The sequence below is a fragment of the Manacus vitellinus genome, unplaced genomic scaffold (assembly GCF_001715985.3).
Source record: "Manacus vitellinus isolate BGI_N305 unplaced genomic scaffold, ASM171598v3 scaffold_5_pilon, whole genome shotgun sequence".
NCBI lineage: Eukaryota > Metazoa > Chordata > Aves > Passeriformes > Pipridae > Manacus > Manacus vitellinus.
The window spans coordinates 34241468-34266644 of NW_021940682.1; the positions used below are offsets into that span (position 1 = coordinate 34241468).

Below are 25177 nucleotides of genomic sequence, written 5' to 3' on the forward strand. Positions count from 1 at the left end.
AAAGAACCAACTGGAGTCAGAAAAGCCCTTTCACATATCAGGCACGTGCAGGAGGTGAGCACAGAGGCTGCTGAAGCAGCTACAGCTGGTTCCACCTTGCTTTGGAGGGGCCAGGCTCCGGGATCACATCACCCAAGTGTCATACCTAGCATTGCCCGCTCCCATCCCTCAGAGCTCTGCAGTCCATGGCCTGCAGAGGTGGACTTGTTTTTGCACACAGCTTTCAATTTGTGAAATCTGTGAAATTTGTTTGGCTCAAGCACATTTATTGCTTATTCTACCAGCACCTGACATCAGAAACAATAGGAAAAAGCTTCTGCCTGAAAAATACACAGCATAAGCTACACTGACATCCTAATAAACACATACTAGCTATGAGAAAGGAAACTACAAGCCTAGAAACCACCCCTCCAGCAGGACACAGTTTCCAGGAAGTCACTATTGAGAAATTCTAATAATTTACATCACGTTTGTTTAAGGAATTATTTGCAGGCAGTATACTGTATGGCAGAAATGAGAAAATAATACCAGAGCTGGGAGCAAGCAAGGCAGCAGGAAGCATGATCATAGATGCGAGGACATATTGACCAAAGTCATTAAGAAGGACTAGTTACACAAGTGACTCAGTTTAAGGTCAGTGTCAAATTCCTTTCAGTTCTTACAAAATCTGAACATCATCCATATTCATCCGTTTCCTGGCAAAAAGTCTCATTCTTTAGATTACCTTGTTAACAGAATAATCAAGGCAGAAGAAAGTTGAAAGTTTCTTTCTGGAACAGTCAAATCAATCTCTATGCAGATGATTTTCATCTTATGGGAAAAATATTCCTATTTTTCAGTTCCATCTTCAGCACAGAAGTATTTAATTCTAGTGACTGTAAACTGAAGTACATTACCAGGTTCATTACCTCTCACATGCAGAAATATACTCTTCTGTAACTTATAGCTGTCTGGCTAAGGCATTTCATGTCACTACAGATTGCCAGGCCAGAGGAAGGGACACGACCAACCAACCAAACATTCATGTACTCAGAAAGCTATGAAATTCCTGGGGCAACAGGCCACTCAGAAATTACTAAGGGCCTTGGGAGGCTGAGGAGGCAGCCAGTGGGTAGCTTCAGTGGATTATGGGGGGGAGGACCAAAACAAACAAAACCCACACAAACCCCCCATACCCTAATAATTAAAGTACAATTTCTAAACTTTATGGGGTGAATAATTCAACTGGTCTCCACAGAGGTTTGATATTTCACATTCAAGAACAAACATCCATTTCATCACTGTGGTTGTCTGAATTTTAAGAGTTCCTTTGCCAGTGGTAAAAGGATCCCATAAAATAGGAAGCAGCTTTATTGCTTTTTATTGTTCTTTCAGGCAAGAACTATTTTAATCTCACCAGAACTTTCTGTAGGCTGTTAACAAACAGGCGGGTCATTTGTGTAGAGCCTTTCACCTCATCGTACCAGAAAAGAAAGAAAATGATACTTAGAAAATGGTAGTAGGAAAATGGAAAAAGCAGTTCTGTTTAAAGAAAAACAAAACAAAGAGCACATTCACAATGCCAGTAAGAAAGACTTGGAAGATTCACTTCCTAGCTCCAAAACCTTACATTTTTATAACACGAAAAGCAAGATGTTTAGTACTTGGTTAACCAAGTTACATAACTCAGAGTGACAACTGGCCAAGCTTCTTTAATCTACATAAGGATACTAACATTTGAGGATTGAAAACAGAAATGCAGCAATTAAGGTTTCCAACATTTTTAACAGTGTACAATCAAAGAGATTTTCTTCTAATGGAATTACAAATCAGAAGTGTGTCTTCTTTAGGCATACTAACAAGCTTGCATTTACTGCTGTCAGCATTAGACCTCCCAGTACAGCCATCATACAAATAATCAATGAAAATAGTTTGCAAAATGCCAGTCCGATATTAGTCAGAGTTTACCAAGGAAAGATCTCTAAGTTTAGCGAACAAGAGTAGCATTTTTCAGCAAGGAAACTGGTTTGTCAACAACCACTCTTCTCCCACACAAAACCTCTGGCAATGCTGGCTCAGAGGCAATGCTAGCTTCATCTACTGGCGGGAAAAAAGGTGCCCCTTTGTACCATCACTTTTGTGCCCTTTCAATAGCAGCTCTGGTGGTAGATTAGTGTGGACAATCACAGTGACCATCTGCAACTATGAGACAGTTCGATAGTTGCAAGACTAACTTAGGTTCAGCATCACCACATCTTGCCCTGCTGAGTCTTTCATATGGCTTTGAAAAACTTAATGAAAATGGATACATTCAAAGCTGAATAAAAAGAGGTCTCAACAGGCTTGACCCTCAACCTAAACAATGGAACTGTAATGCTGGCACCATTGTAGCAACACGACAGATGTAGGTCGTGTTAGCTTTCATCCCTAGCTGTGACTGATAGCTTGCAATTTGCTGACAAGACGTCTAGTTTCCATTTTCATTTAGTTTGTAGGCATGAATTTCAAGGGTTCAATTAAGATGGAAGATGCACATTTTTTTTCCCCCAGTTGTTCGTAAATTCTTGCAAAGACTATAATCAGCATGTGTCACTGACCTAGGAACATTCTTATACTAAATGCACCCTGAAGAATTTATTCTAAAATTACTCAGTGCAAGGTTGGTTTAAAAAGTTTAGGGAGAAATATTACTGCTTGAACAAAAAGGTTAATTCACAAAATCTTTAGTATCAGCTGCAAGCCAGTGATCAGTGGCATACTCCAGAGGCTGATACTGGGGCCGGTACTCTATAACATCTTCATTAATAACCTGGATGACTGGTCAGAGTGCATCCTCAGCAAGCCTACTGATAACAAAAACTGAGAAGAGCAAGTTGATACACCATATGGTTGTGCTGCCACTAGGAAGGCACTGCCAGCAGGTTGAGGAAGGTGATTTTTTGTCTCTACTCAGAACTGCTGAGATCTTATCTGTAGTGCTGTGTCCAATTCTGGGATTCCCAGTGCAGTGAGCACGTGAGAGTGAGTTCAGCAAAGGACCACAAAAATGATTAAAGCACTAGACCATTATTCATTCTGAAGAAAAGGTTCAAGGTGGATCATAACCATAAGCAAAAACATATAGTGGGGGACCAAGGGAAGGGAGAGAGAAGATGGAGCCAAACAATTCTCAGTGATGCCTATGGAAAGAACAAGATGCAACATGCACTAATTGATATTTGGGGAAAAAAAAGACCTTTTTAATTTGCACTCTCAAGTTACTAATATCTCCCTTACATGAGGTTACTCTACCAATCCTTGTGACAAACAAGAACCAGCCATGATCAAGTCAGGCAACAGGAAGAGCCATTTAGTCGCACATTCTATAAATGCAACACAATGTCCCTGCCTCTCCTTCCTGGTAAAGAATCCCACATGCCAGTTGAGGTTGTTCCAAGGGAAGACAATAGCTTTCTTTTGCAAATATATTACTCATTTGGGATGCAGTAAAGGGGATGCAAGATGTGGGTCAGAGCAGGAGATTTAAATAAGTTTCAAGTACACTGCTACTATGAAGTATCCTTTACACCTCTGCAACTAAGATGCACTGTGTTCTGCGCTTAAATGGAGTTTGCTGCTCACACCGTAAAAATGGAATGTTATATTTCTAGAACAGTCCACAAAATAAAGTTTTGAGCAACAAAGATCACATCGGTTATTTAACATAAAAGGCTATGCCCTTCTTTTTCAAAAGCCTGACCAGAAGCCCAATGAAATCAATAGCTGCTTTCTTCTGAATTTAGGAGTTTTGTTAGGTCCTTTAAAAGGACATGAATTTTGCTCTGGAAAGTACTCTCTTGATAGGAAAGAGCAGAAAGCAGTAAAACACCCAGAGATAGATAATTAGGGAAATGGACTATCTCAAGCCATGTCCGAGAACTCTTCTACCCAAACAAGGAGTAGAATCAATCGTTTCCCAGACAACAGCAGTCTTTTGTCATTGTTGGATTTGGTGTTTAAACTGCAGAGGACAGGCATAGGACAGATGGCCAATGCTTAAGCACAACCATCTTTTTGAGGTGTTCCTTTAAAGAACTCATTTAAGACAGGAGATTATTCAATTGTCTCATCACACATAATAAGCCAGTAAACATTAGATAAGCCAGTGCAAAAGAAAATCAGCTTCAAATCTGCTAGGCTTCCTCTTACCAGTATCTGTTGAGAAGTGGAGACTACAGTTCAGGTTTTTTGCCGAAGGCAATTTCGTAGACAAATTAAGAAACCCTTGAAGCTACTACGTATTATTCCTTAAAGGTGCCAGTTTTATAATTTATTGCTCACTGGCAACTTGCTGAGACTGTACAGAAGGTTATTGACTTCAAGACCTCAACAAAACAGAGCAATGTACATCCCAGAACACACCAGAAAAGATTTATTGTCATTCTTCATATTTAAAGGAAATACTGCATTGTATTTAGATTACATAAACTAAGTATAAAGATGAGCAATGGAAGAATGCAATTACAATGTCTGTGCCAATCTAAACCCAAAATATTATAAGTTTAAACACTCCTATTAATTTCACATTGCAATAAAGGTATTTCCTACATGAAAAATTAAAGCGAGCAAGAAAACCCCAAGCCAAAACACTGAATAAGTTGAAAAACCCTGTAAAATATCTTGACTCAGATGCTCAGGGATGGGGATAAGGTAAATCTTATTTTAAGAGCTTCCCAAGTAAAAATTACTGGTTTATTGTAAACTCAGCACTTAACTTTGTAAACAGACTTGCTTCTTCCAAACTTCCTTCACCCCATCCATTGTTTTATTTATCCGATTTAACACAAGTTTCTCTTACACAAAGCAAAAAAGAATGCAATTGAAACTCCTGTCCTAATTAAAGGTTTCCTTTTTCTATTATGAACCTTACTTGACTGTTCAATACTATTGCCCAGAAGAACAATACATATTTAAATCTCTAATCCCCACGAGGGAAGAGAGTCCATTTGGAGTTCTGCAGTAACTATAACAACCTTGCTTGGGGACAAAATACTATTAAAAAATGTGTTAATCTAAACTTTCTTCCCAACTCTAACACTCCACACCCACTGATCTTTACATTTCTAAGATTTTGTACACTTACAGCCATGTGCAGCTGCCTCCTGTACCAGTTTGCGAGGTTTGAACTGTGGAGAGGGTGGACGTACAGACGATTATGAGACAGAGGTACTCCGAATTAGACACATGTCAGTGTCAGAACACACCACAGGATTTGCACTACCACCCATGAGACTTTTGGAAACAAAAGGGACCTCCGCAAACAGCTGCATATCTCAAACTCTAGCCCTGGCAATCAGTAGCAAGACATTTAGGACAGCAGCTTTCAGACAGGTTATAGATTTTGCACTCAAAGATAAAAGAGACCAAAAAGTTCACACCACTCAAAAGAAATGCAAAACTTACTTTCCCAGCTCTGCTTTTCGTAGGCAACCTGCAAATATGAGCCTGCAGCTGAGTTATTTAGCCTGCAGGATGATAAAGAACCACAATATCAATACCACTCATAAATTCCATGGGTGGGAGACACTGACCACAGCAGTGTTGACCCGCTGAACACATCTTGTTAGAAATTTGCAGATGACTACTGAAATGGTGGTGTTCAGTTCTGTTTGGAGACATAATATAATCTAAGAGGCTCCCAAGGGAAATGCCTTACAGCTCCTCATTCATCTCTTGACCAAACATATTACCTTCCTACATGTAATTCCAAGTTTGATCATGATATAGGCAAGTGCAAATTCAGTAGTGGAACAGCATCTGTAACCAGTCCCCAAACACCTAATGTGGTGCACACATGCCTCAGTTACGTGATATGCATCTCAGGTCACAAGACAACAGTAAAGGTAGTTGTAACAGAAGGAAGGCATGTAGGTTTGTGAGGAACTGTGGCAGACAAAGTAAGAATCTGGTTACACAAAAACAACAACAAAAAAACCAAACTAACAAAACAAACAAAACAACCACAACCACCCACACACATTGTAATAATAAGTTGGTCCACAGCTTGCCCCAGAATCCTACCCGGAGCAGCTCTCTGGATGGAGGTGACTCTGATAGCCTGGATCTGGTCTAGGTTGACTATGTTTGTTCAAGGCTACAGAGTATCATCACTATGGATTCAAGGCCTTGCATTACAAGTAAAAAAAATCATCACTTTCTGGTTAGTGTTATGTATTTTATACACAGACAATGTTCAGCAACATAATCCTGTCACCAAAACACTTTTCCTATGACAATGTTTAGAAAAATAAATAATTTAGGGAATTAATGATACACCTGTAAAGCAACTCAGCAAACTTATTTGAAATACAAACTCAAAGCTGTTTAATATTAACACAACTTTTGTTCAGGAGGCAAAAATCATTCTTGTTCAATATTCTATGGAACATCCATTCCATCAATATTGCAATTTCAGAGCTAAACATATTAATAGGGTCATAAATATTCAGATTATGTAATAAAGACAGTGAAAGCAGATGATAAAATGCTGTTAACATTCATTTACAGCAGCTGGGAAGGCCCTGCCAAATGTTGCTTTACATAACAGGTCGTGATGCTCTGACTGCATTAAGCTTTCAGATCACTCTTCCTTTATCTGCTATGATTTTGAACACAATATGAGACAGAGCAGACTAACCAAGGGATTTAGAAGCCCTTTCAAGCACACCAGCATTTCAAAGGTTTAAAAGATTAAAACATCAAAAAGGGCCTTGTGGTTACTACATTTGTGCTTTTGCATTTCATAGTGCAGACATGAAAGTGACATTCACATCTTTCTCCACTACCTCCACAATTCAGTGCTGCCAATAAATTTTAAAAGCAAGTTTATTTTATTAAACCATGCTTTAGTTAAGCTATATGCAAAAAGGAAGTAAGGGTCAGTAAACTGAAAACATCACCACTATAGTTTTCACAAGGCATACTGAGTACTACTGAAATGTTCTATAATTCTGCACAATCCTGTCCACTACTTACACTGATTTTATCTTGGAAGTTGCATCTGAGTCAAGTGATAGTTCTTGCTTTGCTCCAGTATATTCTGCATTACATTTCCTTTGTTTCAGAATAATCTCTGCTGCAATTAAGAAGTCAGGATTTCCAAAGCATGGGTCAGATCCAACAAACTCTCAAGAAAGGATCAGCCACACACATCAACTGTGGGACTAGGTCTGAATGTTTTACTGTAAAAAATGATGACTCATAGTTCATTTGTTTTTGCATATTCCCACCACAAAATTAAGCCCAATTCTGCAGACATTATGGAGATTAGTAGCTCCAGGAAGGTTAAGAGCTCTAGTGAGGTCAACAAATTCATGTATGTGAAGTAAACAAGGCTATGCATAACAGGACACACAGCAGTTACTATTCTGCTTGTAAAAGCAGTACCACTTCATTCATCCCTCCAGTCCTACATTAGTTAGCAACTATTCAGAGCACTGAACACATTCAAAGCCTAATGCTTTAACTGACTGAAATTTTGCTGCAGTGGGTCTCAAGCTTTTCCTGTAGTCCAGGCTCAATAGAGAACGCTGACATGTCTATGCACAATTAATAAGTTTCCTCAGCACTTAAGGGCTCCAGCTCCACCTCATCTATGTGGAGCACTGCTTCAGCAAGGCCCACCTCATCACTTGGAAAACCACCTAAATATCAGATGCTAGCAAAAATCTTAGCCATCACAGGAAAAATAAAATTCACAAAGAAAAACATCAGTTTCCTCAATACTCATTTAATGTTGTGAAGTCTGTATCAAATTACAAGGAACTTGGTACTCATTTTTTGATGCAAGTGCATCTACCTTCAACCAACTTAAGGAGACTCTTGTCGGTCCATTCAGTCCCCTGAAATTAATGCCTCTTTAAATTAAGTCCTCTTGCTCAAGTTAGATCAGAGTCTGACTTAGAAGAGACCAAAGATGTTTGGGGTTTTTTTTCCCCTAAGTCAGGTCTGTTTGCACAAGAACTAAAGAAAAGGTATGTTCTCCTAAAATTACAGAATCTTAAGATGAGATTCAAAGGGGTAATTCCAAGGTTATAAAACACACTGTAATAGGAACAATGGCTCATATGATCCTAGTAACAGGTCTGAATCCCCACTGCACTACACAATGTTCAAGTTGCAACCTAAAAAGCTCTTTCTCAGAGTATCTTGCAAACAGACCTACAAGCAAGGTGGAGTTGTTAGTGATCATAGCTAATCCCATGATCTCACATACTACTGGTATCTTACAAACTAAGAAAAAAACTAATTATAGAGACATAATAAAAAAGTATTTAAATTAACTTTCAAATATCCTAACATAAGCAATGCTAAGCAAAAATGAAGCTGCCTAATGTAAACAGAATGTCTCTGCAAGTCAGATATTACAACTGAAAAAACAACAGATTACATATAAATACTTAGAGATCTGAAGTTTCTATTAAGTCTTCATGTATATGTTATCTCCTTATTTACAGTATCTCTGAAGCTTATAAGCATACTCTTATCCAGCAGGAACTACTTCTGATTCAGGATGCATCAGCTATTCATTTAATCCAACAGTCAATTATAATTTAAAAAAAACAAAAGTCATCAAATGAATAGTGAGATAAATTATTGGATAACCAAGTGAAGTGCAGAACAGAAATAAGAACAAATTGTTCTTTCCAATGCAAAACATGCCAGTGTACAAGTTTAGAAGAATACCTGAAGGGTCATCTTAAATCCCCTTTTAAATGAGGTTAAAAAGAATTTGGACATTTCCATCATTTCCATCTTCTTGCCTGATTCTTAGCTACAGTACTTTGCATACGGCTGTTCACACAACCTGACTTCACCACATACAGCTGCAGCAGTACAAGTAAAGAACAGGCATGTTAATACACTCAAGTAAAGCCCCAAATCAATAACAAGTATCTTGGCTTCTTGAAGGACTGTCTGCTGCCCTACAATACAGTTCTGCAAAGGAAATAACCTGATCAACTGTCATGACTGGTAAAGAGTTCTTCAGTTGTTCTTCATAGTTCCTCCTTACAGCTATATTAATGCACTGTAAACATTCACCTCTAGTCTCTAAACCCCAAAACATTCACTGCTATTTGACTAACAACTGCAGAATTGCCTCAGTAATATTTGCAGACCCACTGCCCTTCTTTCCTCCTTAAACATCAGTTGAGGCAATTTTTCTGCCCTCAAAAAAAAACCCTAAACAAATTCCTGCTCTTCACAGATATGAAGTAACTCAGGAATATTTGCAGAGTAAGTTTCTGTTGGCTGCAAAAGAAGTTGTTTGTGAATCTGCAACTCAGGCACCTGGGGAGCAGAACTGCCATAGGACAGAGGACCAACTATGCTGTATGGAGGGGATGTTGCAGGAAGAGTCATTGAAGCAAAGGTTCAAGCAAACAGACATTCACTTGTGAACCTTTCAAACAACTCTGATCAAACATTTTCTTCACAGATTGTCAGCAAAACTAGAGACAATCTGCCAAAAATTACCATAAATGCTGGCAGGGCATTAAGATTAAAAATCATTACATAGGAAAGGGTTGGGGTTTTTTTCTGTATACTGTATACCACATGCGATGAATAAATAAGGTATCCGCTGAATAGTTCCCCCTCCAGATTAATAAAGTATTCTTAAATTAGAATAGTCACATAAATATCTCAATTCCACAGTCCTCCTCCTTTTCCATTTCTTTAAAAAAACAAGTAGAACAGGAACGCACTCTGGTTGGAATACATAGCAAGACCCATATCTCTCAGGTGACTGCTTTAACTACCAGGCAATGGATTCATAATCACTCTGTAAATAATTAAATATTCATTAAGTCCGGGAAAAAGCAGAAGAGCTTAAACAAACAAGAAATCAGGGAGACTTGTACCAGAATACTCAGTTCCTTAGCTCTCAGACCAACCATCTGCAGAGTGAGTGAGCTGTATTCAAAACTCAGTTTTGAGTAAGATGAAGGTGTGAATAATGTTTGAGTAAGATAAAGATGTGAAACCAAACTCCTCATGCAAATGCTCTCTGATCACTCGGAAGGATGAACTCCTCAGATTCCTGATTCCTCAGTTTCATACAAATTTTCACATGGTTCAACAGAAGCTAACATTTTTAGGTCTGCTCTGGTGGCAACTCAGATGACATCAGCATGGATGAGGCTGGCACTTTTGTCTCTGCCAGCTGGAGGCAAGGCAGTTTCTGGTCTATAAATAAGGGAACAATGTTAGAGATGCGGTGTGTCAAATTATACTGCAGAATAAACATGTAGGCCAGTATATGCAGTCACATAAACATACCCACAGACACCTCCAAAGTGAGGCAGCCAAAGGGGAACTAAATGTGGCATCTGAAAGGCAAAGACAGGAGCTAGAGTTCTTTTGTGTATTTAATTCCATGGAATATTTTTCACCCTAAGCCTCTTTCAGCCCTCATCAAAGACTGAAAACTGCTACTGTAGCCTGAAAGTCTGTCCTCTGAAGCCTGAGCAGAGATCTCCCCTGTGTACAGAGTCCATCCCGGAACCACAAGGAAACAACATAGAGCTATACTGAACTGCCCAGAAGTTGCTTTGCACTAGCAAAGCATGTGCTTAGAATCTCCTTGAGCCAACCATCTGACAACCCATCCCCTCTCACCAGTAACCCACTACTTTGCTAGTCAGGGTGGTATATATATTGGAGGAATTATACTTTGGTTCTTATTTTCATTAATTTTTACCCTTTTTATATGCAAAAGAGGGTATTTCTTGCTTAAGAAAAATGTTTTTGCAGGTGCCAGGGTCTATCAGTGCTGGTCACTTTTTAAACATCACCTCCCAAGGGCACAGAAGCAGGCAATTCCCAAATGTTGTATGTCAAGCAGGTAAGGCAGAAGGCTGGCTTGGTTGAACAGGAATCTTCTCTTGGAGATAAGGCAAAAAAAGAAAGGTGTATGCCCAGTGGAAGTAAGGTCAAGAACATGGGAAGAATTCAGAGATGCTGCTTGCTGCTGTAAGGGAGAATGTTTGTGTGGCCAAAGCTCAACTGGAGTTGAAGCTAGCCAGAAATGTGGGGGACAATACAAAGAGTTTTTTCAAATACATTAATGGCAGAAGGAAGTATAGAAATATCACTGGCCCATTCCAGATAGGGTTTTAAGCAACCTGGTCTACTGCAAGGTATCACTGCCCATGACATAGGTCAGAACTAGATGATCATTTAAGGTCCCTTCCAGTCCAAAGCATTCTGTGTTCTGAAAGACAGGCAAAAGCTGCAAAGCAAATTTTACGCACATTAACTACTTGGTCTTTGGTAGTTAAGAGTTACCCTTGTTCTTTCATCAGGCTCTCAGTACTGCATGCCTCATTGTAGCCCAGTCTAATATACATATACTTCACCAGGTATTTTTAGACATAAGGAAAATGTGTTACAATTTTCTGTATGTACGTACAGTCAGCCGAAGCCACACATAATTCAGTATTCACCTCCCTTTGTTCTGATATGTTAGCAGGTAGATGCAGCACTAGATTCCTGCTCAAATACAGACTATTTTTCTTGTCCACAGTTTTTCCATTAACATTTTCATATTTTTCTTTATTTAAAGTACCAGAGACATCTCCAAAAAGCCAGATATCATACCTTCCTCAGGTGCCTTTATTCAGAATGGTTATGATAATGCATTAAAACCTTAGCAGAAGACACCTGAAGTAGGAAGAAGTCTCACAAGAGGGTTGTAGGAAAAACAGTAAAATCCCAAATTCTCATACCCTATAACCTCTCAGACCCCAAAGAAACCTCAAAAAGTAAAGTTTTATTCCATATTCCCAATTTATATGTTCTAGCTTAAGCAAGTTTGTTGATAGTTGTCTGTCTAGATTGCAATAAGCTACAAGAAACAGTATGTTCCTGGCTGCTTTTTATCTCATTAAGGTCACATGATCAAGTTCACGAGGTGTGGTGTATTTTACCCTCCCACAGGCAAAGTTAAAGATGGCAGTAGGAATACTGCTTAAGAAGCAGGGGATTTGACCCACAACTACAATATCATGTCATCAGAAGTGGCTGGCAATTAACGGATTACAATACACTCAACGATAATCCGATGAGCTCAGCTGCAGATGCACACAGACTGCTCATCGCAGGCTGCCAGGGAAGAAGTGATAGTGCTCGCTGTCACCGGGCTCCTCCATGGCACCCTGGGAGGAGAGGAGCCTCTAACAGGTGAGGACCTGCTACCTTCACTGGGCTCCCTCATCTCTCATCATTCTGCACCGGGGAACCTTCTCTCACTCTGCATGTGGTTGTGACTTCAATGCAAAGGTATTAACACTTTGGTTCTATTTTCTGTCATGACATTAAGAATCTCACTAATTTTATGCACTGTTACTTGAAAATTAGGAAAGCACAAATACATGAAGGCAACCTTAAAATAAGGCACGTAATGCACACAACCCTATTACATTGGTCTTCTCCTCAAATAGTCCGCTGAACAGCAAAACCAGCAGAGTTGTCAAGTTCTTAAACTTCGGTCAAATTCTTACACATATCAGTTATCCATTTGCAACACAACACACACAAAAGGTAGTTTTCTGTTACACAGCTGGAATTAGCATTATTTATGCCAAGAATGCAGACAGCAATTTGCCATATACACAAGGCACCTATGAACAAGAATTTATCCACTTTTATTTCTATTCATCATCAAATTAGTGATTTGCAAGAGGTAGAGCTTGCTGTATTGTCTAAGCACTTGTAACAACCTTGGTGTGTTAAGTATCCTACAATAAGAGTAAAAACTTTTTTTCTTTTTAGTATACCTTTGGAATACCTGCATAAATACTGTCAAAGGAATAAGAGTAAGTTTATGCCTAGCAACTTAGTCACAGTGTATTTTGGTACCCAGGCTCGTACTGAAGTGTATGATGAAAGGCTAAAGTGTGGGTTGGCGGGTTTTTTTAGTAGATAGCAGATAATCTTACTCTATAATATAAAATAAAATATAGTATAAAAACTTCAGTTAAGTGGCTGGTAATAGTTTCAGTTGCTCTGTTATTGTATAAAACAGTAACTTAATTGTTGAGTTAGAAAGTTTCAGTTCAGATGCCTACTTATTTTGGTACTGAATGAATACTTATTTTATCTTGCCTCTGACCTGATGCTTTAGATGCTGTTTATCCTCTCTTCTCTTAAAAAAAGAATCAGAGGGGCAAAGCAGAGAACAGCAAGGCTTGAAAGAAGACAGGTTGTTGAAAGAACAGAGCCATACAAGAGCTATCACTGAATCTTATTAGACTTCTGCTGTACTCTGTGGTTTGTAAACATGAGCAGATTCCTCTGATTTTCCGAAAGCAGACACTCTGGAACTGGCTAGAACAGTAGAGACTGGTTTCTTTTACAATATGAAATAATGTACACTGGAAAGTGAAAGGGGATCAGCATGTCTCCTTATTTAGTTTAACATACAGAGAAAAGCCAAAGGTGTGCACCATCCCACTTCGGAAACCCTAAGAGAAACAAGCAGCATCTTGAAGACTCCCCAAGTAAGACAGGACCAACAAACTGCTAACAGATTCTACACACAGTGTAATTCAGATGAGTAAGCACTGAGTCAGTTAAGGAGTCTGGATAGTTTATATGAATCTGCAGTAGTCAGTTACGTTTCCCACAACAGCTAATTATGTAAAGGGTTACAATCATTATTTCCTGGAAGTCATCATCCGGTAAGCCAGCTGCATTTGTTTTTTATTCCCAATATAGCTAATAAGAAATACCGTACTATGTTCTAATTATACTTTTTGTAACTTCTATTTCACAATTAAAAAACCCTTATGTCTAGTGTATTTTGAGAATGTTTTGGTTAATATGCTAATACATTTCCCTTGTCAGCTCTAGTACATCAATAACAGGAAGTCTCAGGAGGTTGCAACTGAAACTCAAACAGGTCTTTTATTGGTCAATAACAGATAACATAACAAAGTTAAGAGAAGTATTCTAACTGATGAATCCATGATCACACTTTTAAGCAAGTTCTACTGAAACTTCTTCTAGATAAATAGACAAAGAATTTTTTTTCACCCTTCTCACCACTCTAATTAAAATCAACCCCCCAGATGCTATGATCAAGGTAAACACAGGTAAAGAACCCACATGCCTTAGGAGGGACTTATTAAAGTCGGATCAACTGCACTGTCCTGCACTGGATAGAGTTGGAAGAAAATGACACAGGTCACCTTCAACTCATTTCACAGATACGATTATTACAGACTCAAATCATAATCACAGACTTTCCCCACAACATTTTGTGAGAGCATTTAGTGGTTTTTCCCTTCCTATTTGCAACACCTACCTCATTAACGGGCACCTAAAGCCAGGATTATTTTATTGTGCCAACCATGAACTAAAAACAAGCATGTAACCCTTCTAGAGAAGACAAACTGTTCATTATAATGTTTGCATTCACTGACTACGAGAGAGTAATATGAAGTCATGGTCATGCCCATATACAAACTAATTCTTACAGTTCTTAGAAACAGAACATTAGATTTGCTTGGGGTTATTTCCAAAACACTCGTCATTTTCCATAATGAGATTGCATCTCAATCTCAGGATTTATCAAACAGTAAGCTCAGGTAAAATCGAGGTCCAGTGCAAGACTGAATACTGCATCTTGAAATTCATATAGATATATGTCTGAGAAATAGTGACATGAACAGAGGGGACAGAAGAAGTTCTGGAAGAGATTTTCCTTGATCAGTTACTAAGCTAAAGCTAACAGAAAATGGCTTGAGAATATGAGTGCTTTGTCTGGACAGGATGAATTAGCAGGCAGAGCATAGGTAAAATGTAATACACTACCTTTAGCCTACCAGGTGGCTGTAACTGACTTGTGACACACTTCCATGTCTACTAGAAGATAACTTCAACACGCTGCAGAAAACACTAGATTCCAGAGGAAGCAGTGCCTCAGGATTATGGCTCCAGTACAACAGATCAAAGTGAATTTTTTGTCTTAGAGCACTCCCATAGGACCAAGCCACCACACAAATGGCCAGAACAATCTGCAGTTGTTTAAGTCTTGGAAACAAAGGAAAAAGCAGTGATAACCAACTCCTTTGGATTTGGTGCCAGATATAGCCTTGGTAATGTAAAAGACACACAGCAAGCAGTCTTCCTGTGCAGACAGCTCTGCGTCTTACCCAAGAGACGGTCCCGTGCTCTCAGCTATGGTCCTCTGTGCTTCACCCTAAGTATCTGGCATTGCTTAGCTCACCAGCCTCATCCCTGTTAGTGGTACACAAGCAGTGATGCCAGTCATTGCACCTTCAATCACTGCCTCCAGTTTTCAGCTGTTGCTCTTCTTCCACATGCATACATATGTACAGACACACATACCCCCACAATCTCTTGAACCTCAGGGTGTGTGGCATTGTGCCTGAGAAACAAAAAGTGGGGAAGGAAAAGACAAAATCATTTCAGGCACAACAGGCCATTCATGACTCATAGCTCCCAGACTGACCAGCATAGAGCAAGGTCAGCCAGACTTGCCTCAGAGACGGTCAGCACTTGTTCACATCAGCCCAGATAGCTCAGAGCAGAGAGTACATGGCAGATCCCTGGAAAGGGTTGGGTCAGTACGTGGCAAGGTGGGAGAAGCCAGTCACAGAGGAAATACTGCCATGAGGCAAAAACCTGCAGGAAGCAGAGGGGGCAGCACCCAGAACACAGGAAGCCCTGGTACACATTTAGCCTAGTCACTCACACACTAAAACAAACCTCCACACTCCAAAGCCTATTTACTCTGTGAAAGCCAAGCAGTAAGAGTAGATTAGACTCTAATAGGGATTAATACAGGCTAAGGTATCAGCGGTTTCCACCAGGGAGACCAGAAAGGTTAGACGTGGGATAGTATGACAGGTAGATATAACAAGGGCTTGAAAAAAAAAGGTAAAGGGAAGAACAAGCACCATAGGATCTTTCACTGACACCTGCCTGGCTCCGTTTGAGCTCTCCCCCACGTCCATCCCTGTCCAAAACAGAGATTACACAGGCTGCGCTGTCAAGTCATGGTCAGTGATTTCTAACAGGCTGTGTAATGGTCAGCAGGGGATTTCTTATCCAGTCTCAACAGCACTGACCCACTTTTTTCCAGCACTACCATCCATCACCTCTGACTGACAAGAACAGTTTTCACAAAAGGCAAAACCTAACCCAAGTGAAATCTGAGGCAGAGAATGGGAAGAAATTTGGATCCCATTCTGCCTTACTGCAACCACTTCAAAGTTATAAGTTTAATTTTATCAGCAACTAGAACTTCAGTTCATAAAAAAGTGACCAATAGAAGATAACGCAGGAAATTCAATGAACCTTTGCGTGATTTAGAGCATCACTCTGCAACAGCAAAACTGCACTGGAAGTACATTTGGAAAGGAAAAAAAAAAGCCTCAGAGAAGTGATCCTAAAAAGTTTCCAAACTGCTTCAGAGTCAGAGGTGAATTAAAACTTTCTTAGAGACTAACAAAAATATGCAAATATGCACAAAACATACACATTGAGTATGCATTAGGATTGCTATACTGCCAGAAAGAAACACTCTTCAGACAATCCATTCAGTGCTTACCTTTTCATGTGTGCTACAGCCATCAAGACTTCATTCACCTTTAAACTGAAGTAAAACAATACATGCAGCTTCACTGTGGTGCAGGGACATACCAGCTGTGTGGTCAAACCAGGAAAAAGAAAGTGTACTTTCCTGACTCTTAGCTATATTTTCAAATAGCATCAAGAAAAGGCATTTTCTTCTTTAATTATACAGAAAGACTATGAAACCAAAACATCTCAAGTTCCTCAATCATGACCTTTGGGAAGCAGGCTTTTTGTAGGGCTCCCCCATGCTCTAAATAATTTGGTGCACAGTGTTGTACTAAACCAAGTTCCTTAGTTTCCATTCCAAGAAAGCTGTGAGAATAATAAGAGTACTGAAGATGCTGGTTAACAAAAAAAAACCAAAACAACTCAAACTCCAACCCAATCAACCAGAGAAACCCCCTGGCTGGTTTACGACTGAACTACCTAAATCTGCAGATAACCCTTTCAGCTACATAGTCAACTACAAACTCATTAACATTTACCTAGACAACTGAAGTCTGTACTCTGAAAGGAAGGATCAGAGAGCAGGAAGAATGTGATGGCTGAAAAAGGTAAAGAACTAGCCTTCATTACACAGTATGTAACTCCAATTGAAAAACAGCATAGAGAACAATATCTTTTCTGTATCAGACAAAGTTCTGTGTGTGGTCAAGATCTTGGACCAGAAAAATTTCTGCTAAACCACACGATAAACTTGAACTTTGGAAACTGGCATCTATTCACCAGATTCTTTTTGAAAAAAACCTCAAGAATTCTGACATTGTCCAAGGTATCAAATGTTTCATTACAAAGATTTTTTTCAAAATAGCTATCAGTTTACTAAAATGACAACCCAATTTGTACTTCCGAACTCAGCATTTTCTCAGAGAAGCTTCTAGTGTTGTTTTTAATGTGAAGTTGAAATTCGGGTCACAATTCAGAATTTTCATTTTCCATAAAAATTAATTAGGCAATGTAATACAGACTGCTATCAAGTTGTTTCTGGTGGAAAAACAGGAGTATTTTGTTCCGAAGAAGACTATAAAAATATTGATTTTAGGGAAACGTCTTCTTTTCCAAACTGTTTTTGGGCTTGTATTTACAAGCCAATTCCAAGTAAAAAATGAAGGCGGAAAAAGGAAGCATTTAAGTAGCTCTTCCCTCAGCCCACTGCAGTTGGAGATCCTGTTGCATAAGAAAACCAAAAGACTGTTAAACTCCAAAGATTCTCAACAGTTCAAACCATACAGAGGATCTCACTGAACAGACACGCCCAGATAATTAGTCAGTACAATGTTTGCCTATTCAAAGAACATTTCTCCTGTGCATGGAAGACCAGTTACAAGTCTCAAGAAGGTAATGTCAGTTTAATGCTTGAATGATCATAAGGCTATGAAGCAGTACATTCCCAATCCTCCACTACTACAACAGATTTCTTCTTCAGAGGGATAAATTTCTGAAGTGAGACAGTATTCAAGATCTCGCTAACACATCCTTTACCGTACTCAAGACACCCACACAGCCATCAGAGGATGCTCTAGTATCTCTTCACTGCTGTCGACTGCTCAGTAACTTTATCAACAACTGCTCAGTAACTTTATCAACAGATACAACTTGACATTATCAGCGGTACCAAGGAGCAGCTGGTCCTCAGAATACAAAACATACAATAATAGGCTACTATAGTCAACTGAGCTTAGAGTTAAGGAATGCTGTGTATTAATCTAAGTAGGGTCATATAGCAAAAAGTTAATACTTGGCTCAGAACAATACCACCAGTCTGTTGCTCATCTAAAAAGCATTTGTCCACCTTCTAGCTCTAGTTCCATCACCCACCCCAGTTGCAAGGTTGCTAAAACTACCTCTAATGACTTTAGAGGGCCTATAAAATTATCACATCCTTCGGAAAAACAAACAGATACGACTGATATTTTGGATGATCAGGGATACTTTATTAATTATTTTACTTCCCAGGCACCTTTATGTCTACAAAGTAAGGTACCTATGGCACCATAATATCCTTACATCCCCCAAAACAATAGGTATAGGTATTCTGCTAGACAGATCTAATTTCAGTATTACGACATCCATAAGAAACATCCTGCTTTCTATATGATGTGCAGGGAAGTGAACACAATTACCTTACTGCTACAATTGGGATAGTTCTTGACAGAAGTTAGGCTGAAGAACAGGGATGTTGCAAAAAATATGCAATAAAATGTTCTGCCCAGCAAGTCAGAAGTACTTTGTCCACTTCGGCTTGACAAACAGGTAACATTTGTAGGCTTTCTACCGTTCCTGTATGACCTCCACTAAAGCAAGAGCCAATCTAGTGATACTGCTAAAAATCCAAAGAGAAGATATCAGTTTACACCACTCAGGAACCAGGCAGAACAATTAACATCTGTTACTGCTTCCTATTTGAGGGGTTAAGAACAGAAGAGCTATGTGAAGAATGGCAATGTTAAATCCTCATTTCCAAATATGGCACCATATACATACCTATAGACCATGTATGTTATGGCCCCCTCTTCCTCCAGTATCAATATTCAGACATCTTAGGACAGGATTTACAAATGCACACATCAGTGTCAGTTTCTGAATCCATTAGGCTGATGTTCAGCAAGCTGAGCTCAATGCACTCCCACAACAAGGTAAGGCATACATGTGGTGTTACACTGCTCTGTGCATGCCTGTCCAGAGGACCTCAAATGGCCAGTTTGCTGACCAATTGTGCACATCCTTCAGGCAACTGAACACATCAGCAGTGAGAAATCAGCTAGGCATTGTAAGCACCATAAATCACAAGCAGTACAAGCGGTTTGGCCACACCCTCTCTCCTATCTTAATATATGAAATTCCAAGCAGCATATAGGGACCTGACTTTCCTTTATTTACATTCCCTTAAAGTTACCTTGCTGGCTGATTAGGGCTGATTCCTTAGCCCTTGAACCCCTCAATATAAAAAATATTTTCAAGGTATCACGCAGTGGTATCGCTACTTTTTTACAGTATCACTGAGCTGGTCTCAAGCAGAAATGTCTTAGTACAAACAGTTCATACCATATGAAATACAATTGCTGTGATGCTGGTTAAAGAAAAATCATCTCTGGTTACAGTTGCTAGCCCAGCATACTTTTTCAAACAGCTGCTAATCAACAATTCAGGTGAGACAGTTGGGACCAGACTGAACACACCCCAGACCACCATAAAGGAGCAAAGCAAGTTAAAATTTCTACTAAACTACAATTACAAACATCACCTCCCTCTTCATTATTCAAAAGAGAAGAATGACTTACATAGCAACTGGCTGCAGAAAATAAAGGCTCAGCCTGTAACAATCAAGTTAGGCAAAGAACAGTCTGCACATCTGCAACAAGCTTAAGATCTTCAACATTTTTTCTGATCAGTGATGAAGACAAATCTGCACCATCTCCACAGAGAGGCAAAAGCACCAATCCTCCAAGGGCTCGATGGCAGTGAATCCACCAGCTATGCCAAAGCTGTCTTGGTCTTGCCCATATCAGATAGACACTTGAAGCATAGCCTACCTGCCAGCTCAGAGAAGACCCCTCACTGCCCACCTGTCTGGCAGGTCTCGTATTTCAAGCCTAGATCCTTTCCTGGACCCAAAACGACAGGTTACAGGTATTTTTCACAAAAAGTTAAGCTTCAGAAGAAAAAAAACCCTCAAAATTACCTCTTTCCTTTCAAGAGGAAAAACCCCAACAAAACTCCAAGAATTGTCTTGAAAAATTCATCTCATAGGATCAAGTAAGAGGAAAAAATATTGTGCAATTATACAGAGTCAATAAACATTTGAACAGCTGAAGAGTGGTCCCTCCCATACTGTTTCAGATGCCTCGCCTAAAAGGTCCCCAGCCCTTTGCCCGCATGGCACACGAAGGCTGTTTCCGAAGCCCATGGACCTGCGTGAGGGCACACTAGCTCTGCACATTGCAGACCGTGGGAAGCATCAAGGAGGAAACACCCTATGTGACCAGCACACCCGCATCGTTTTAATAAACAGAGCTCAGGTGTAGCATAGCTTTTTAAACACTGCATTTAAGGTTTGCATCCATCCTCGGATTTATTGCAATTTGTGTATTATGCAATATTTTCCCCGAGAGTACCCAGAAAAAAAGGACGCACACCAAGATGCACACACCCCACTGCCCATGTCGCTACTTCCCCAATCTCTGTTTCGCCCAAGCCACCGGCAGAGGGAAAACGATAGGCGAGGAAACTCGAGGCTCTGGAAGCGCCGGTAGTTCAAGCCAGGATCTACCAACGCTGTCCTTGGCACAATAGTTGGACGCAATACAGCCGGGAGATGCGAGGCTGAAATACTTCCTGGGATGGCTGAATGGGTTCATTCAATAATCAAGGATAATTCTTTATTAGCCTTCTTACAGGCCAGCACAGAAACTACAGCCCTGAGGGGAGGGTGGGGGACACCAGCCATGTGCCTCAAGAAAGGGGTATGGCTTACTATTGTCTCTCGCTTCAGTAATTGCCAAGTCTTTTTTTTTTCTTTTTTTTTTGTCCTTCCCCCTTCCCCCCACCCCCGTGTTACCGAAGTCGGTGGAGGAAGAGAAGGTACTCGGCCGGGGGCTGGGCAGCGGACAAGCCGGCCGGCCCTGCCGCCCGGGCCCCTGCGCACCCACCGGCGCGCTCGGAGGGCAGCGCCGCCGCCCCCTCCCCGCTTCCTTCCGCCACGAAGTTCGGGCAGCTGGGACCGCCGCCCGGGCAGGCGCTGGGGCTCGGCTGCTGCCCCCGGGAAGGGCTGGCACAGGACGCCCCACTCGCGCGGGGGGCTCTCCGCCGCCGCCCTGCGCTTACCTTTCACTTGACTTTCATACTCCGCTATAATCTCTTTGTCCTTTTTGAATCTGCTCGGTGTTGACATTATCCACTCGCTTCTTCTGCTCCTTCCCTTGTTTTAAATTATTATTATCACTAATTACTCTTGCTTCTCTGGAGGAGCTCCCAAGTTGGATCAGACGGCCGCAAGCCCGAGGGAAGCGGGGCCGGGGCGGCGGCGGGCGCTGGCCTCGCGGAGCGCCGCCGGCACCGGATGGCGGCGAGGCGGGGAGCGGCGATCAGACTAACCCCGGCGCGGGGCACCATCGCCTCCCGGCAGCGCCGCGACAGCAACGCGCGTCCGCGACCGGGCCGCCGCAGGGCGGTGGCGGCGGACAGTTGCGCGGCGGCACCAGCTTCCACTAGGCGAGGGCGGGGCCGGCGGCTGCGCCCCACCATTGTTATCTCTCCTCGCGCGCCGGGAGAGGGGAAGGGAAGCAGGGAGAGGGCGGTGGGCGGGAGGCGGCCGCGCTCGGTCCGTACGCCAGAGGCACTAGTTTACTGCTGCCGCCGCGGCTGGCCTGGGTGGGAATTCGGGACCGGCACCCTGCCGTGACTAACCCCGGCCGCAAGCGCCGCGGCGCATGTCCCAAGCCCACGGACCGAGCAGCCGCCTTACTCGGAAGACTCGCCGCCGCGCCCTGGAGAGGTGTCTCCGGGAATAACTTCTCCCCGCCTCACGCCGTTGTCTCCTCCCTTCCTGCCTCCCGGCCCGCCTCCGCTCCTCGCTCACTGTGTCCGCCCCGCTCCGCCTCCCTCGTGGCGGCCGCCGGCGCCGCGGGCGGGCCCCGAAGGCTCAGCGCCTGCCTGCCCTGGCCGTCCGCGCGGGAGGCCCGGGGGCTCGGGGCTCGGGCGGGGGCGGGAGGAGGGAGATCCCCGCCCCGCCACCCGCATTGGGCATATGGTGGCCGGGCCCCCTCAGGGAACGGGGCTGTAAGGTCGCGGTACGGTGACAGAAGGCCTTTGATGCGGCGTGGAAAGTTGAAGTCCCCTGCTGCCTTCAGCGCCAAACCGCGCGGGGAGGGGAGAGGCCGGAGGGGACATGTGTCCTTTGGTGACCCCGTATTCTTCCCCGGTGTCTCCGGAGGCAGGGCATGGCTGTGCTGGGCGGGAGGGACCGCGGCTGCACCGGCGTGCCTGAGGACCAGGACCCAGCGGGACCAGGGCATAGCAGCACCGAGGGGAGGGCTGCGCCCTCAGCACAGCCGCCTCCACCGTCCTTGATCGCATGGAGCTCCCCTTCGCACGCAGCTTGTTCTCGAGGGCAGGAGTGCCAGCGTGCCTATGTGGTGCATTCCCCACAAGCTCCTATGGGAAACAAGCAAAGCAAGACGGGAGGCCATCCAAAATGCTGTTGCACTGAACTGTTGTGCATGGCACCCATCAAGGCTGGCCCTGTCTGACAGAGCATTAGAAAGACTTCAGCCCAGCAAGGGATGGTGTGCAGCCCTTGCTACAAAGCTGGGGCTGTGAAAAAGGAAGAAGGTGGTCCTGAACGGCAGGAATAGCTGAAAATGGGAGCATGGGGCAAGTTGCCAAAAGGCATAGGTGACCCAGGCATGCCCTTTCTCCTGAGTGCCTCCAGCAGCAGTGGGGACAGCCTCCTCTGCCTGCAGAGCTAGAACTTGGCTCAGCCCTTGGAAGCTGCAGACGATGAGAACTGGCTGCCAGCTCTGCAGGTGGAGTTGAGGCCATGCGTGCCAGGAGTTGAGCACAGCGGTTCACAGGGATGGTAGCCACACTTCTCCAAGGTCCCTGGCTGTAAGCTTGGGAATCCCATGCAAAAGGGATCCGATGTGACTCAGATTGCACAAGCTGTAGCCAGAGAAGAGTTTTCTAAAAAAAACATCGAAAAAGCAGAGTGAAAAAAGCAGTGATGGACACTGCTGGCTTGTGATGAGCAAAGAATGTGGCTGTCACTCATGGGTCAAAGCCAAAAACCAAACCCCAAGGCTGCAGCTGCAGAGAGGTCAGCTCTGAGGCTGTTAAAGGCAGGCAGTGGACTTTCTGGAGGCACAGAGAGCTTCACTGATGTCAGGTATGTCTAGGAGTGATTAAGCAAAGTTGCACACTATTCATAAGGAGTTTCTGAAGATAACTGCTGTGTGATTTGTGTGGTGAAAATGCCCAGAGATCCTATCCTGGACAGCTAGTCCTAGCACTGCCAGGACCTGAGTCTTCAAGACAAACAAGAGGGAATGGTGGGATCATCTGCTACTGGGAAAGTTCAAGCCAGCTACCCAGTAATTTGGCTGGGGACCTGGCACTCGGAGGGCAATGGCACAGTTAACTGTATCATGCAGACATTCTTGCTTCTGTTTATATTTAATTCTTATAAACACGTTGACTTGGTGTTACAGTCACTCACTTCCACACCTCTGCATTTCAGCAGTAAGTGTACATCTGTACTTTAAAGCTCGTCTTTCCGTTTTATTAGGTACCATGCTCTCCCTGCTACAGGATCAGGGTAACAGGATTCCTGTTCCCCTTTCCCTCTTCATGTGGTGTTCTCTGTAGTTTTATTACATTTCTTCCTCTTGCCCTCCCAGCACAGTCTTTTTCCAGCGATGATCCCAGTTCAGACCACCTAAAGCAATCTTAGTACAGGGGGTTATTGTCTGAAACCAATTTAACTCCCAAGTTGGATGGTCAAATTACATCCCTTGAATAAAAGGCCCAGCCTCAAAAGAGCAGTTATCTCTGTAATCCCAACCAGTCTCATTTTCATCTCAACCTTTGTTGCCAGCATCTTGCGTCTTGGATGTTCCAGTCCATCTGTTTGGCTGGGGACTGGCTGATTTGCAAGACAGTAGGACATGGTCCCTGGAGACATGTTGCACTAACTGCAGGTTAGCTGTAAGTCTTGCCTGGTCTGTCAGAGCACAGTGGTTTTGCAAACAGTGAAGACAGGGAACAGTGGTCAGGTCCCTGCATGAGGCTGTGCAGGCTGGCACCTGCAGCCAGGCCAGTCCCTTTCTCCTTTGCTCAGGACCTGCATGTAAACCATGCCCAAGATGTGGCTGGATGTGTAGGCCACCCTCCTCCTCTCCTGGGCACTGAAGGACACAGCCCCTTCTTGCCACTGAGGCTATGCTGGGAAAGACTGCCCAGGAGAAGGGTGCAGAGGAAGGCTGAACACCAATGCCTACACCATGATCATGTAGCCAGAGGATGGGCCTAGCTCCACAGAGCCAAACCCGAGGCTGCAGATGGAGCAATTCTGTTACTCTGCAAAGGCAATTGCCCGTGAAGATGCAGAAATCATCTTTTGGCTCTGGAGATTGATCACCCTGCATTCAGTTGCTTGGCTCAGGGCTGTGTCCGTGGCAGGACCGCCGAGCAAGGATGGACCAGTGACCCAGGCTTGCATGTGCAGGGCTCAAAGCTGCACAGATCCTGGATCCCTGAGTTAGAGTTGGACTCCAGGACAACCAGGATTGAGCTGGCTGAGAAATCTGATTCCGGCCCCCTGTCCCTATCCTCCCCCCACCCCTCCCCTTCCCACCCCCATCCTTCTTTAGAGATTGGCAAAGGATTGTGCATTATTACATGCGTGTAATCTTCTTTTAAGATGTTCATGGCAGCTCAAGTCTCCAGACTCAATTCCGCACTGATTTACACAGCCTGCAATCCCATTGTGAGAATGGTGATTGCACAGGAACAGACCCTGCCTGGGCTCTGCAGTGCCATGTTTGAGGTGACTTACAGG

At 42.8% G+C, this 25177-nt stretch overlaps 1 protein-coding gene across 3 annotated transcripts in view; it reads right to left on the minus strand.

Moving 5' to 3' along the window:
* The window catches only part of SRGAP1 (SLIT-ROBO Rho GTPase activating protein 1), a 137095-nt gene extending 115492 nt beyond the window's left edge, over positions 1–21603 (minus strand). For all 3 annotated transcript variants that reach the window (XR_001921732.2, XM_018080691.2, XM_018080690.2), the window contains exon 1: positions 21448–21603. Coding sequence is in view for 2 of the 3 variants with exons in the window: in XM_018080691.2 (XP_017936180.1) it covers positions 21448–21514 (67 nt within the window). In the remaining variant the exon portion in view is untranslated. The remainder of the gene's footprint in view (positions 1–21447) is intronic.
* Positions 21604–25177: the final 3574 nt, after the last annotated feature.